The 15,234-nt window shown below is 40.2% G+C and overlaps 1 protein-coding gene across 1 annotated transcript in view; it reads right to left on the bottom strand.

Annotated features, from left to right (window-relative positions):
* The window catches only part of DNAH7 (dynein axonemal heavy chain 7), a 247,305-nt gene extending 232,365 nt beyond the window's left edge, over nucleotides 1-14,940 (bottom strand). Inside the window, exons 1-2 of the mRNA XM_079923963.1 lie at nucleotides 14,587-14,940; nucleotides 8,659-8,721 (exon numbers count right to left, since the gene is read on the bottom strand). Of these exons, the coding sequence (XP_079780089.1) occupies nucleotides 8,659-8,721; nucleotides 14,587-14,601 (78 nt within the window). The 5' untranslated portion in view covers nucleotides 14,602-14,940. The remainder of the gene's footprint in view (nucleotides 1-8,658; nucleotides 8,722-14,586) is intronic.
* Between the last annotated feature and the right edge of the window lie 294 nt (nucleotides 14,941-15,234).

Genomic DNA, 15,234 nt, shown 5'->3' on the forward strand with positions numbered 1-15,234 from the left:
TTTGTTTCTAGGTATTTTTTGACTTCCTCTTTCATTTCTTCAGTGATCTCTTGGTTATTTAGTAGTGTATTATTTAGCCTCATGTGTTTGTATTTTTACAGTTCTTTTCCTATAAAAACAAGTTACAACTTACACCGCAGAACTACAAAGGATCATAAGAGATTACTATGAACAGCTGTATGCCAATAAAATGGACAATCTAGAGGAAATGGAGAAATTCCTAGAAAGTACAGTCTCCCAAGACTGAATCAGGAAGAAATAGAAAATAGAAACAGACCAATTACCAGGATTGAAACTGAATCAGTAATAAAACAAACTTACTCTCAAACAAAAGTCCTGGACCAGACTGCTTCACAGGTCAATTCTACCAAACATTTAAAGAAGAGTTAGCACCTATCCTTCTCAAACTATTCCAAAAAAATGCAGAGGAAGGAACATTCCCAAACTCATTCTATGAGGCCACCTACACCCGGATACCAAAACCAGACAAAGATACCACAAAAAGAAAAAAATACAGGCCTATATCATTGATGAACATAGATGTAAAAATCCTCATCAAAATATTAACAAACCAAATTCAACAATACACTAAAAGGATCACACACCATGATCAAGTGGGATTTATCCCAGGGATGCAAGGATGGTTGAATATTTGCAAAAATCAACCTACATGATATACCACATTAACAAATTGAAGAATAAAAACCATATGATCATCTCAATAGATGCAGAAAGTCTTGGACAAAACTCAACATCCATTTATGACAAAAACTCTCAACAAAGTGGGTGTAGAGGGAATATATCTCAACATAATAAAGGCCACGTATGATAAGCCCACAGCTAACAACATACTCAACAGTGAAAAGCTGAAAGCACTTCCTCTAAGATTAAGAAAAAGACAAGGTTGTCCAGCCTCTCCACTTTTATTCCACATAGTATTTGAAGTCCTAGCCACAACAACCAGACAAGAAATAAAAGAAATCCAAACTGGAAAGGAAGAAGTGAAACTGCCCTGTTTGCAGGTGAGATGATACTATATATACAAAATCCTAAAGATGCTACCAACAAATTACTAAAACTCATCAATGAATTTGGTAAAGTTGCAGCATAAAAAATTGATGTACAAGAATCTGCTGTGTTTCTATACACTGAAAACAAACTATCAGGGCTTCCCTGGTGGCGCAGTGGTTGAGAGTCCGCCTGCCGATGCAGGGGACACTGGTTCGTGCCCTGGTCCGGGAAGATCCCACATGCCATGGCGCGGCTAGGCCTATGAGCCATGGCCGCTGAGCCTGCGCATCCGGAGCCTGTGCTCCACAACGGGAGAGGCCACAACAGTGAGACACCCGCGTACCTCAAAAACAAACAAACAAACAAACAAAAACTATCAGAAAGAGAAATTAAGGAAACAATCCCTTTACAATGCAACAAAAAATAAAATATACAAGAATAAATATAAGGTAAAAGACTTGTACTTGGAAAACTATAAGACACTGATGAGAGAAACTGAAGACAATACAAAGAAATGGAAAGATATACCATGCTCACATGTGTAGCTGAACCAAACTGACTCCATTCTGTCAGCTCTATCTTAGGCCCACTGTCCTATCCCCTCCTCCTTATGCATGACTGAGCCTTAGCCTAACACACAAGGAATGTGCCCAAGCCAGATGAATTCCCATTCAACTTTCACCCTTGCCTTCATCTGATACCTAAAAACCAGAAGTGTGCCTTTTGCTGATGCAGATGGTTAATGGTCATGAGACCATTAATCCAGGGGAAGGAAAAAAAAACCCTGTTCCCATCCGTGTGGACATGCTTCTCCCTAGTAGTCAGATTCTATTTTTAGCTTTGACCCCTTTAAATTTCCCTGCACCCCTTTCAGCGGTGCTAAGTGCAGCTGTGAATGCGGATCATGTGTCCACCCAATCCTTCCCGCCTAAGTTACCCACAATACATTTCCTAATTGTTCTTTATGAAGTTGATCACGTCATTTTTCAGTCTCAACGTTCCTTCTCAGTTTGGAAGACATTATTCAATATCTCTGACTACCAACATCATGGATTAGAAGACTCACTCCTGTTAAAATGGCCATATGACCCAAGGCAATCTACAGATTCAGCGCAATCCCTATTAAAATACCAATGGCATTTTGCACAGAACTAGAACAGAGCTAAAATTTGTATGGAAACACAGAAGACCCTGAAGAGCCTTTTTATCTTGTTATCTCAAGATAACAATCTAGAGAAAGAGAACAAAGCTAGACGTATCACACTCCTTTATTTCAAACTGTACTATAAAGCCACAGTAATCAAAAACAGACACACAGATCAATGGCACAGAATAGAGCACCCAGAAATGAAACCACATTCATATGGTCAATTAATCTATGACAAAGGAGGCAAAAATATACAATAGGGAAAGACAGGCTCTTCAATAAATGGTATTGGGAAACTGGAGAGCTACGTGCAAAAGAATCAAACAGGACCACTTTCTCACACCATATTAAAAAAATAAACTCAAAATGGATTTAGGACGTCAATGTAAGATCTGAAACCATAAAACTTCCAGAAGAAAACACAGGCACTATGCCCTTTGACATCAGTCTTAGCGATTTTTTTTTTTTTTTGCAGTACGCGGGCCTCTCACTGTTGTGGCCTCTCCCGTTGCGGAGCACAGGCTCCGGACACGCAGACTCAGTGGCATGTGGGATCTTCCCAGACCAGGGCACGAACCCACGTCCGCTGCATCGGCAGGCGGACTCTCAACCACTGCACTACCAGGGAAGCCCGTGATATTTTTTTTGCTATATCTCCTCAGGCAAGGGAAACAAAAACAAAAACAAATAAATGGGGCTACATCAAACTAAGAAGCTTTTGCAAGGCAAAGGAAACTATCAGCAAATGAAAAACCGCCTACTGAATGGGAGAAGATGTTTTCAAATGACATATCCAATAAGATGTTAATACTCAAAATACACAAGGAACTCACAAAACTCAATGTTAAGAAAACAAATAACCCAACTTTTAAAATGGGCAGAGGACCTGAATAAACATTTTTCCAAAGAAGACATACAGATGGCCAACAGGCACATGAAAAGATGAACATCACTAATCATTAGAGAAATGCACATCAAAACCACAATGAGATCACCTCACACCTGTCAGAATGGCCACTGTCAAAAAGGACAAAATTCACAAAGAAAAAAATTTTCTCCTGTTTCTTTAATGTATCTATATGAGATGATGAATATTCACTAAACCTATTGTGGTAATCATTTCATGATGTATGTATGTCAAATCATTATGCTGTACATCTTAAACTTATATAGTACTGTATGTCAATTATATCTCATTAAAACTGGGGTGGGGGAATAGCAAGTGTTGGTGAGGGTGTGGAGAAAAGGGAGCCCTTGTGCAATGCTGGTGGGAATGTAAATTGGTACAGCCACTATGGAGAACAGTATGGCGATTCCTCAAAAAATTAAAAATAGAACTATCATACAATTTAACAATTCCACTCCTGGGTATTTAGCCAAAGAAAATGAAAACACTAACTTGAAAATATATGCACCCCTATGTTCACTGCAGCATTATTTACAATAGCCAAGATATGGAAGCAATCCATGTGCCCATCAATAGATACATGGATAAAGAAAATGTGGTATATATAAATACAATGGAATATTACTCAGCTGTAAAAAGCATGAACTCTTGCCATTTGTGACAACATAAATGGACCTACAGGGCATTAAGCTAAGTGAAATAAGTCAGACAGGAAAAGACAAATATCATATGATTTCACTTATTTGTGGAGTCTAAAAAATAAATGAACAAACATGACAAAACAAACAGAGTCATGGTACACAAACAGGTGGTTGCCAGAGGGGAGGTGGGGTGCAAGGATGAGAGAAATAGGTGAGGGAGATTAAGAGGTACAAACTTCCAGGTGCAAAATACATGAGTCACAGATATAAAATGTACAGTGAGGGGAATATAGTCAATAATTATGTAACATCTTTATATTGTGACAGACGGTAACTAGACTTGTGATCAGTGTGAAATGTATAGAAATATCCAATCACCGTATTATGCACCAGGAACTAACAGTGCTGTATTAAATAGGTCAATTGTACTTTACAATAGGAAAAGAGATCAGATTTGAGCTTATCAGAATCTGGGGGTAGGTAGTCTAAAGGTACAAACTTCCAGTTATAAGGTAAATAAGTACTAGGGATGTAATGTACAACATAATAAATATAATTCACACTGCTGTATGTTTATTATAGGAAAGCTGTGGAGTTCTCAGCCCAAAGAAAAAAGATTTTTTCTATTTCTTTAATGTTGTATCTATATGAGACAATAATGTTCACAAACCAACTGTAGTAATCATGATGTGTGTTAAGTCAAACCATTATGTTGGACACTTTAGATTTACAGGGTTGTATGTCAATTATATCTCAATAAAATGGGAAGGGAAGAAGAGTGAAGGGAAAGAAAATTGCAATGAACTTCAGACAATACTTCCCAAAGTACAAACACCAAATTAGGTAACTGTTTCATACATATACAGTGCTGTACCACAAACGGCTCTGTTTTCTTTAATCCCCAATGGACCACAGGGTACAAAGGGGGACATGAGCACAACGTTTTCAAGCTAAAAGTGCAGTAGGTGTTCTCAGAGTGGAAGGCTTCCCTTTAGGGAGAATAAGGATGTGGCAAAGGCCTAATAAGAATGCAGCTGTAGGGCTTCCCTGGTGGCACAGTGCTTGAGAGTCCGCCTGCCGATGCAGGGGACACAGGTTCGTGCCCCGGTCCGGGAGGATCCCACATGCCGCAGAGCGGCTGGGCCCGTGAGCCATGGCCACTGAGTCTGAGCGTCCGGAGCCTGTGCTCCGCAACGGGAGAGGCCACAACAGTGAGAGGCCCACGTACCGCAAAAAAAAAAAAAAAAAAAAAAAACCGAATGCAGCTGTAGATGATAGAAGGAAAGGGACATATGGTCCAAGTGCCCTAAAATTCTCATACCGTCATACAGAGGCAACTCAAATGAGGTCTACTGTAATGGAGCTACTACAAATGTACAAAACACCTTGCTTAACCCAAGCCTTCGACACTGATTCCCACACACCTGACTTCTTAGGATCTCTACAGCACCCATTCTGCATGCTGAGCTACCAGCCCCAGTCTCATCAGCACCCTGGGTGGAGAAGGGTGGTGAGGGCCTGAATGTTTCCTCTATACCCTTCATATATATATATGAAGGGCATATATATATATATATATATATGAAGGGTATATATATATATATATATATATATATATATATATATATATATGAAGGGTTTATAAATAGTGGCCCTGGGCCAATCACAAACAGCAGCCACACATAGTCAGAACACCATCTAGCTAAGTAACACTGATCTTCAATAAAACCAGAGGGGTGCATTTTAAAGTAACGTCTACATATTTTTAATGCTGATTAGCAATTCCATTTTAGTCTGTTTTCTCCTTTCAGATGACGACAGACATATGCACTCCTTCCCTCTGCTTTGGAACTTCTGTGAGGCTGGACTGAGAATTCCATTGACTTTTCTATCAGAAAAGTCTTGTTTCACTTCCTTTCACATCCTCTTGTCCCTCACCTCACGATTCCAGACGTGGCTGCAGTGAACAGTTCTGTGCTGGCTTCAATTCGGGTGGGAACGACAGGGTTTCCACTCAAGAAACTGTCTTTTGTTTTGTCCCGTGTGGCTTCTTTGATGCCGCAGCATGGGACCCTCGGGGTAGCCCATTCTGCACTCACACGTGAGCAGCCAGAAATAGGTGGAAGTTAACATCCTCAGGAGATAGGATGAGAGCTGACGGATAAATGCTACCACCCTGATCATCCTCAGGCAGATGATTCCAGGAAGCATTCAGAAGGTCGGGCAGGATCATTCCAGCCACCCCGCCCCGTACTGGCTTCTCCTCCTTCCTAGTTTTACTCTCCCAGATCCTTTACTCCTGCTTCCTGGGATCACCTCTCCAACTCTACACATGTCCTATTTTCAGGCTCTTCTTTCACAGGAGAACATCTAGAACACTTAAAAATCAGTGGTCTTCCATCCTTCCATCCCCCCTTCCATTCTTCCATTCTCATCTTTCTCCATAAAGGATTTCAGATTCATGGGAGGGCTATGAGTGAGGTGTGCAGGCTGAGAGTCAGGTCACCAGCTCTGAGAGGCTGGCAGCCACCAGTGCTGGGCCATCCTTGGTTTTAACAAGGATCACCTCTGGGAACATGAAGGTCTGTACTGAAAATCATTCTAGGTCTTCCAGGTAGAAAGGGCTTATATGTTCACATGCTCACGTGGGCTTAGATGCCTGGGGGTTATTTTTTTCATCTAATTTCTGGGACCCAAATCCACCACTTTTTAAATGCCAATCTCAACTTCTGCCAGTTGTGAGAACTCCAAACCATGGGTCATCACAAAGTATGTTTAAAAACGCTGGATGTGTGCACCACGTAAGACTAGAAGCTGACTTTGGAAAAAAGTGGGTGCTCTGCCAGAGACTACGAAGCAAGCGGTCTGCTCCTTTATGACCTGGGGTAGTCAGAGCAGCCCGCACTACCCAACCCGCACTCACAGCACCTTTCTTCATTTAGTGAAAGAGTCTATTTCCATGGAAGCTATGAGGGCAGAACTGGCTAAAAAACAAAAACAAAAACAAACAAAAACTGTAGGTAACTTCAGTGTTTTCCGCAACCCTCCCCCTGAAAAAAAAACAAAACTGTGTGTCGCTAAAAATGGCCTGAAGGCTCCAATTCTCCCATTTGTTTTTCCAAACATTTACAATGCCCATTACTGAAGAACACACCAGTGTTTTACCAAAAATGTAAATAAATGCAATTATTACCCCACCCCCCAAATCTTAATTACTGCCGGAAAATATTATCCAAGTGCAAACCATAATGTTCAAATGAATTTTTGTTTTAATTAATGGAATATGTTAAAAATTTCTTTCAAATATTATTTATCTTAAAAGACATAAAACTCAAATGATACGAAAGAAAAATTGCAAGACAAAGTCAAATATGAGCACAGTATAAGGTTTAAATCAGCCAAATAAGCATTTTAAACAATTATTTGCCTCATGGGCTAGGAAGGATTTTTCATCTCAGCCACTGAATATCTATTCAGTAAGTAAATTTAAATTTAGTTGCTATTTGTAAACATATATACTAATAATATTTATTGCTAAACCTATACACTAATTTTTTTTAACTAGTGGCAATTTTATTAAATTTAAATTTTTTTTAATTTTTAAAGAGAAAATTAAATGTCTATTCCATGTCATATCTTTGGCTCTTAACACAGAATACCTAAGACAGATATTTGCAGAACTAAAAAAAATGCTATGATTTTATTTCATAGAACATGGTGTGATAATCTTGGCATTATCGATAAAATAGGTTCACAATTAAAACGTGTACTTTGAAATGTTTAAGAGCATTCACCTGAACATTTTCATTGGAGTGTTTTTTTAATCTGAAAGAATCCTTAATTTCAAATTATTAGAAATCTACTCTGTATGAAGCCATTCAGATTCCATTTCATAGTTCATCCTGAGCTTTTAAAATGTTTCAAAACAAATAATGTTTGCATTGAACCTCCATTTAAAATCAACTTCCAGGAATCACAAGAGTATAACTCAACAATATTAAACTCAACATAATTATTTGACAGTAAACTTTATTGCAGTAAAATCTAATTTGTCCAGCACTTGATCAACTGAAAATGTCTATTAACTACCTCTTCCACAGGACAATGCTAATTTAACATCAAAATCATGAAAAAGGATGCCAAGATCTAAGAAATCTCCTGTAGCTAAAAGTGCTAGAAGAGACACCTCTTCAGAGATCAAATCAACTGTTCTCATTTCAAACTCAGAAACTGGGGCTCCAAGAGGTAAGTGACTCTGTAATAGTCACAGAGCCATTAGTGAAAAATCTGTAATCTAAGTCCTTGCTTCCTAACTCCAACACTACTTCTGCTAGGTCATCCTCAGAATTCTTTTATTCATAATACTCAAATATCCTGCACATACTAGGTAATTATAGCTTACAGCTCCTTTATTAAGACAGTTATTTTTCCTAAGATATATACCTCATAGATGTTCTCCATCGGAAAAGAAATGGAGCACAGAAATTTATAATAAAAAATTCAGTATCTTGGGCTTCCCTGGTGGCTCAGCGGTTAAGAATCCGCCTGCCAATGCAGGGGACACGGGTTCGAGCCCTGGTCCGGGAAGATCCCACATGCCATGGAGCAAATAAGCCCATGTGCCATAAATACTGAGCCTGCGCTCTAGAGCCTGCAAGCCACAACTACTGAAGTCCGTGTGCCACAACTACTGAAGCCCGTGTGCCTAGAGCCCGTGCTCCACAACAAGGGAAGCCACCAGACTGAGAAGCCCACGCACTGCGACGAAGAGTAGCCCCCCACTCGCCGCAACTAGAGAAAGCCTGTGCACAGCAACAAAGACCCAATGCAGCCAAAAAAAAAAAAAAAAAAAAAAAAAAAAAAAAAAAATTCAGTATCTTATTTGCAAGTTTGAAAACTAGTAAACAACATTATTACAAAAGCAATAAAATATGAGATATTTGGTAAATTACCGTAGACAACTGTGGTAAAAATCTGACTGGTATCTTGGATTTTTCTTTGCTGGGTGATTTATCCTGCATGAAAAAATACAAACAAAACCCAACCCAACACTGTTTACTCTGTTAATGCTAAAATTGACTCATTGAACCAAGTGTTACAGAGTGTCTAATATAAAGTAAAGCACAGATCATCCAAAATATTCTAAAACATACTTTATGGATAGCATGATGTTGTGTACAGAAAATCATAAGGCATCCACAAAAGATTATTAGAGCTAATGAAAGAGCTCAGCAAGGTTGCAGGATTCAAGATTAATACACAAAAATTGTATTTCTAGATGCTAACAATGAACAATCCAAAACTGAAATTAAGAAATTAATTTACAATAGCATCAGAAAGGATAAAATAGTTAGGAATAAATTTAACAAAAAGACATGCAAGACTGGTACAAAGAAAGCTATAAAACGTTATTGAAAGAAATTAAAGAAGACCTTAATAAATGGAAAGACATCCCATGCTCATGGATTGGAAGACTAATATTGTTAAAATGCAATACTCTCCCCTCAAAATAACCTACAGATTCAACACACCCTCTCTCAAAATCTCAGATGCTTAGTTGTAGAAATTAACAAGATGATCATAAAATTCACATGGAAATGTAATGGACCCAGAATAGCCAAAAGATCTTGAAAAAGAACAAAGTTGTCAGACTCACACTTTCAGATTTCATGACTTAACTACAAAACTACAGTAATGAAGACTGTGTAAGGATAAACATATAGATCTATAGATCAAAGGAACAGAATTGGGAGTTTAGAAATAAACCCATACATTTATGGGTGAGTGCCAAGACAGTTCAGTGGGGAATTGGCTATATCTTCTTCTAGGAATTTATCTAACGAGTGTCCATTCACTTAGCCCCCACCTCCTTTCTCCATGGCTAAAACTTCATTTTTTTTCCAGAATGCTCCACTTCCTAAGGTGACAATGTATTCAGGTTAATGCATCCTCAAGTTACTGTAAGTAACATACTTTTTAGCAGCAACTTTCAGGGAAAAGGGCTGATATCTTCCTTTGAGTAGAGGAGGATTCCACGGGAGGAATTCCACCTAGGTAAGAGGAAGCACTGTTGACAATAATGCTTTGTTCTATAAAGCAGATTATAAGTCGTGCTTTTTGCCAATTGTCAATATTACCTCTCAGCTCCAAGTCTACCCTTTTTGCCCCCCTTTGTGACTGGGCAGGATTCTATAACATTTCTCCTTTGCCAACCAGCATTAATATTATAAAGGGTGTCAAAACAACACTGTGAGAAGAAGGGACTCTCTTCCTGGTTCCAGGGCTTTTTGTCATTGCTTCCATGGTGTGGCTGCCAGCAGTCAGCATCCTTGACTGTGGGCACCTTCCCAGCCTGTGGTGTGTGGCTGACCCAGTGACAGACACCCTCCAGCAGGGTTGCACCCCTAAGGGCAGCTTTCCAGAACGTTTCCCTTACATCATAGAGGGAGACTTTCTTTCAAACTCTTCAGCATGCAAGCAAGATGGTTTTCTCACTTCCCACGTTGATACTTTCCTGATTTTCACAGCTGTATAGTACTCTAACGTATGAATATGATGTGATTCATCCATTCCATTCTCCTGTAAATTAACATTTAGCTTATTTCCAATGTTTCTCTATTACAAAAGATGTTCCAATAAACATCTTTGGTCATATGTTTTAGTATACACACAATTTTATTTCACACACACACATATACTATACAGTGTGTATATAATACACATATAATACACGTGAGTATGTAAATGTCTCTTTTGTCCCTTTAATTCCATTGGTATATTTGTCTATCTGTAAACAAATTGTATGACATTGTCTAAATTACTATGACTTCACAATAGGTCTTGAAATCTGTAAGGCAATTCTCTCCACCTTAGTATTCTTAAAAATTATTATATACAATCTTGACCTTTTCTCTACCACGTGAATTTTAGGATCCACATTGCATGAAACTTTGGGGGATTTTGACAGAAACACACTGAATGCCTAGAATAATCTGGAGGAAATTGATATTGTTATGATATTGACTTCTTCATGAATACAATATATTTCTTTATTCACATCCTTGGAGTGTATCCTTCAAAAACTTTTTGTAATATTCTTCATAAGGGTGTACACATCTTTTTTTTTTTTTGCGGTTCGCAGGCCTCTCACTGTTGTGGCCTCTCCCGTTGCAGAGCACAGGCTCCGGACGTGCAGGCCCAGCGGCCATGGCTCACGGGCCCAGCCGCTCCACGGCATGAGGGATCTTCCTGGACCGGGGCACGAACCCGTGTCCCCTGCATCGGCAGGTGGACTCTCAACCACTGCGCCACCAGGGAAGCCCTGTACACATCTTTTGTTAGACTTATTCTTAGGTATAAAGAATTCTGAGTGAAAAATGCATTACAGGACCTGAACAACTGACTTACCAACTTTTAATCACAACTAATTTGTAAACAGGGAAATGTCCATGAAGACTGCATCTACATATAATAATTTCTGTGACGGTTATTCTTTGTTTGCCCCAATCCAGTCTCCATGTTTTCCTTCCTGCTCTGTGCCTAGAAGGCTGACTTCTGTAGACAGGCAGCACCTGGGCTGCCAGCCCTCTGGCTTCTGCTGGGGATTAAGCAATGAGAGGCACCTGTAGGAGACTAGACAGGATGAAAGGAGAGAGTTTGGATATTTCTCTCCTAGTACTCCCTGTTTCCCGTAGTTCTGATAATGGCTAAATTCTTCCAGAGTTCAGCTCCTTTCAGGAAGCTACCATTCCAAGCCTCCAGCTCTCACCAAGTTCTGAGAACGGGGTTCAATTTCTTTGACCCATCAGGCCTAGGAATGGCAACGACTTCCTGTTATTAATCCTTAGGTGCATCCTCATCCCTGTTGGTTTCTTCTCTTAACCTTGCCCACACCTCTCCAAATGGTCTTTTCATAAGTTTTCTTCAATTTAATCCTTTTAAGCATGCCATCTGTTTTCTGTTGGGATCCTAATATAATTTTACATTACCAGAATTAAAATTGCTAAAGAGTCAAGGTCTTCCTTGAGTACTCTGGCTTGGCACTCAGTTTTTATTTTACTGATTTTCAACTACTTGTCTATTGGAAGGGATATTTGAAACCTGGTATAATCCAAATTTAACAGTTCTGATGAAATGACCAGAATCTATGAATGTGTCTGGTTAAAATCAACAATAATCCTGAAGTTGTCTGATTAAATCAACAACCAACTCTCAAAATCTAATAGGGTTGAGTTAAATATAGTCATCATATGTTCTGAGTTATGGTTGTTAAAATTATCACCATGTTGTTGGCCTCATACCCAACTGTTTTCACTCTGCTCTCCTTTTTAAGCAATAACATCAAGGAGACAGGATGAAGGAAAACAGAATGAGCATCATATAAATGCAAAACTACTTAATTTAACAACTAGAAAATGCGCTAAGGTAGAGATAAGCTGACAGCTTTTCCCTCTGCTCTGCCCACAATCTGTAGTGGATTTTGCGGGGAGCTTCGTGCTCTTTGGATATCTGTATTTTTAAACCTCTGAAAGTTCTTCAACTGAAACTCAAAAAGCCTTATGTTTTAACTAATTTTAAAAATGAAAGAAGCAGTTCCAAGAGATTTTTCTTCTAAATACCTAATTTAAGAGTTCAAATTGCTATTCCTGAAAAATGCCATGTCACTCTAAACCTTCCACTATTGAGATGAATATATTAAAATCTCCTTCAGCAAATATGATTTTACCACCTGCTTACTTTTTCAGACTAAATGAACACATAAGTAAATGTCACATCAAAATGTTATTTCCAAAAGTTTAATCCATTCTGTTTGTTTCAGGTTAAAATATAAAACCTTTCACCCTTTCAAAAGGAAAACTACACTCAAAATCAGCATAAATGAAAGTATCAAGAGTTTTAAAATTACAAGTCAACAAAAGCAGCCAGAGAGAGACCTCTACTGTTTAAAAATAGTATGTAGAAAATGTAAATAGTCCTAGATGGGCTCATGCCCATTCTTTCAAGATCCCACTGCCTTTTTAATAACAGAGGTTCCTTTGGGGTGGGGGCGTGTAATTTCCAAACATCACTTTTATTAAGATAAAGTGAAACTTAAAACTTGACTACCAATAGGTTTTTAGTGGACGCTTTTCAGTTGTAAACTGGTCAATTTGGGCTTTGTGAAACAACAGCTATTCAGAAATACCACTGCAAATATGGTAAAGGCATATTTTAAATTTCAACACCACAGCACATGATTCAAAAGCAGGTCAAAGACTGATGTGGGCATCAAGAAAATAAGTTATTTTTGATTAATTAATGAATTAGGGTTTTGACATTTTCAGTTAGTAATCTACAACTCAATGTTACTTTTAATCTTCTTTCCACAATAAACTCTAACACTACCAAAGAAATTATGAAGCTTGAAAAAGAAAAGATTATAGTTTAGTGTCAAACCAAGAAGCTAAGCAAAATCTACCGGCTTAAAAGCAACTGTTTTCCATTCAGTACCAGGATGCTTAGGGGGCCTTTTCCATACAAATCTAGAGAGTTAAGTTGTTTTCTAGCTAGCCCAGAATAATGCCCACACTTAACGTCTTCCCATTCTGTTCTGGCATTAAAAAGGTCGACCATTGTTCATTCCTTTTGTTTACAGTTACCCTTAAATTCAATAAAGAGTTCTAAAAAGTATCTACTGCAACATATGTTACCGGTTCCCTGTGTCAGAAACACAGCAAGCCAAAATGCTGAGACATCCGAGGTTTGCAGCGAAGACAGGGCTTATTCACAAGGCAGCCAAGGAGAAGACAGACGAACAAATCTCAAATCTGGCTCCCGGAAGCCAAGGGGCTGGGGTACTTATGGGATAAGGAGTAACGCAGCAGGGCCGTCTGAGGCGTAGGGAGCGTGAGAAGCGTGGGGAGCGTGGGGAAAGGTGATTGGAAAAAGGTGTGGTAGGCGTGGAACTCACCCGTCTGCTCAGGTGTAACTAAGCTACAGGCCTCTAGTTTCAAAAATGCAGGCGCTTAACAGGATCTGAGGGTGGAGTTTTCAGCCCTCCGATGTCAAAAGGTCACCAAGCCATACTTGCATATGCCCAGTTGGAGGGTCCGAGAGCCTATGCAACCTTAACTAGCTCAGCCCCAGAGACACAGCTGACTCCAAGCTCCTGCAAAACAACTCCGGCAAACATCTTATTGTTTAGGCTCCATGTGGAGTGGAGGACCTGCAAGTCTTTTGTAGCAACAATTAAAAGCAAGCTTGATTAGTGGAGGCCAGTGAAATGGATTTGACTAATGATGATTCCCCACGGTTTCATATGCATCTTTTGTTACATGCCATGGGGATGTTTTCCTAAGAAGAAATTCCACTTGCCACTTACCAAACCCTTTCATGTGTGGTATGGTATGGCATGGTATCTTGTTTGAACTTTGTAATAACCTTAGAAAGGGGGAAAATTTGTTCTGATTCCTCCCCTTTGCATAAAAGAGAGAGAAGGTTTAGAAAAACCAAGTGATTTGCCCAAAGTCGCACCGCTAGTAAGGGGCTTATATTCCAACCCTAGAGCCCAAGTCCAAGGCAACTCCCCACCGAGCTTCCCCCCAGACAAACACAGCCACCATTAGCACACTGGGGACACTCTAGGGCTGTAATTTAAACTGCAGGCGCTCTGCTCCACTGTGTTTGGTTGTTATGACAACACCAAGTACGAACGGTTGGGAAGAGAACATATAAAAGTTTTCACCGAAAACGCTCAGTATCCCAGATCATAAGTGGGATGAAAGAAGCTGTACCCCGCGAGGCCACAACTGCAGAGTCCGGAAGACCTAGGCTTCCGTCACTTTCGAAATACAAGGGAAGCTTCGCAGCCGGACGAGCCTGGCGAGGAGCCAACCTCTCACCTGCCGGCTGCTCATGGCTGTGAGGACGCGCTGGTGGCACCCGGTGGCCCCTGGATCGCTCCTGCCCGGCGCCCCGAGGAACCGCTCGGACGAGAGATGCGGCGCCCGGGGACAAGGCAGTCTATGCTCCCTCAGCGCCGGGGCTGTCTAGCTTCCCGGCTGCGTTCGTTGCTAAGCAACAGGCCCGCGCAGGTTCCATTTCCGGTCATCTGTTGCTCCTGGGACAGCGCCCGGGAACTGGCAGTGCACTCCCGCGGGAGGCACTTTCCAGGGCGCTGGGTGGCGCCTGAGCCCGCGTGGTGCGTTAGCAGCGGGCGAGTAAATAGCTGAAGGCGGTGGGTGCTCTTCCTTCTGCCTTGAGGAGTAAATACCCTTGGATTACTGACCGGTCACTTTTGCACCCTCCTAACTTAGCTGGGTGCTGCGGGTCCCTGCCTTAACTCCTATTTTCCTATTTAACTTTATCTGTGCCTAGGAGGCCTCAGAGGACTAGTGGAATGAAATGATTGCAGATTTCATTGCTTATGGGGGCAAGTGGAATTAGGAGAACAAAGCATGCAGAGCTTGGAACCAGTAAGCACCTTTCTTCTATTTTCCATGGGTTTCCAACTCACGTTCTTTTCTTGCCTTTTCCCACACACTAGAAAA

This window comes from Stenella coeruleoalba (genome assembly GCF_951394435.1).
Source record: "Stenella coeruleoalba genome assembly, chromosome: 6".
NCBI lineage: Eukaryota > Metazoa > Chordata > Mammalia > Artiodactyla > Delphinidae > Stenella > Stenella coeruleoalba.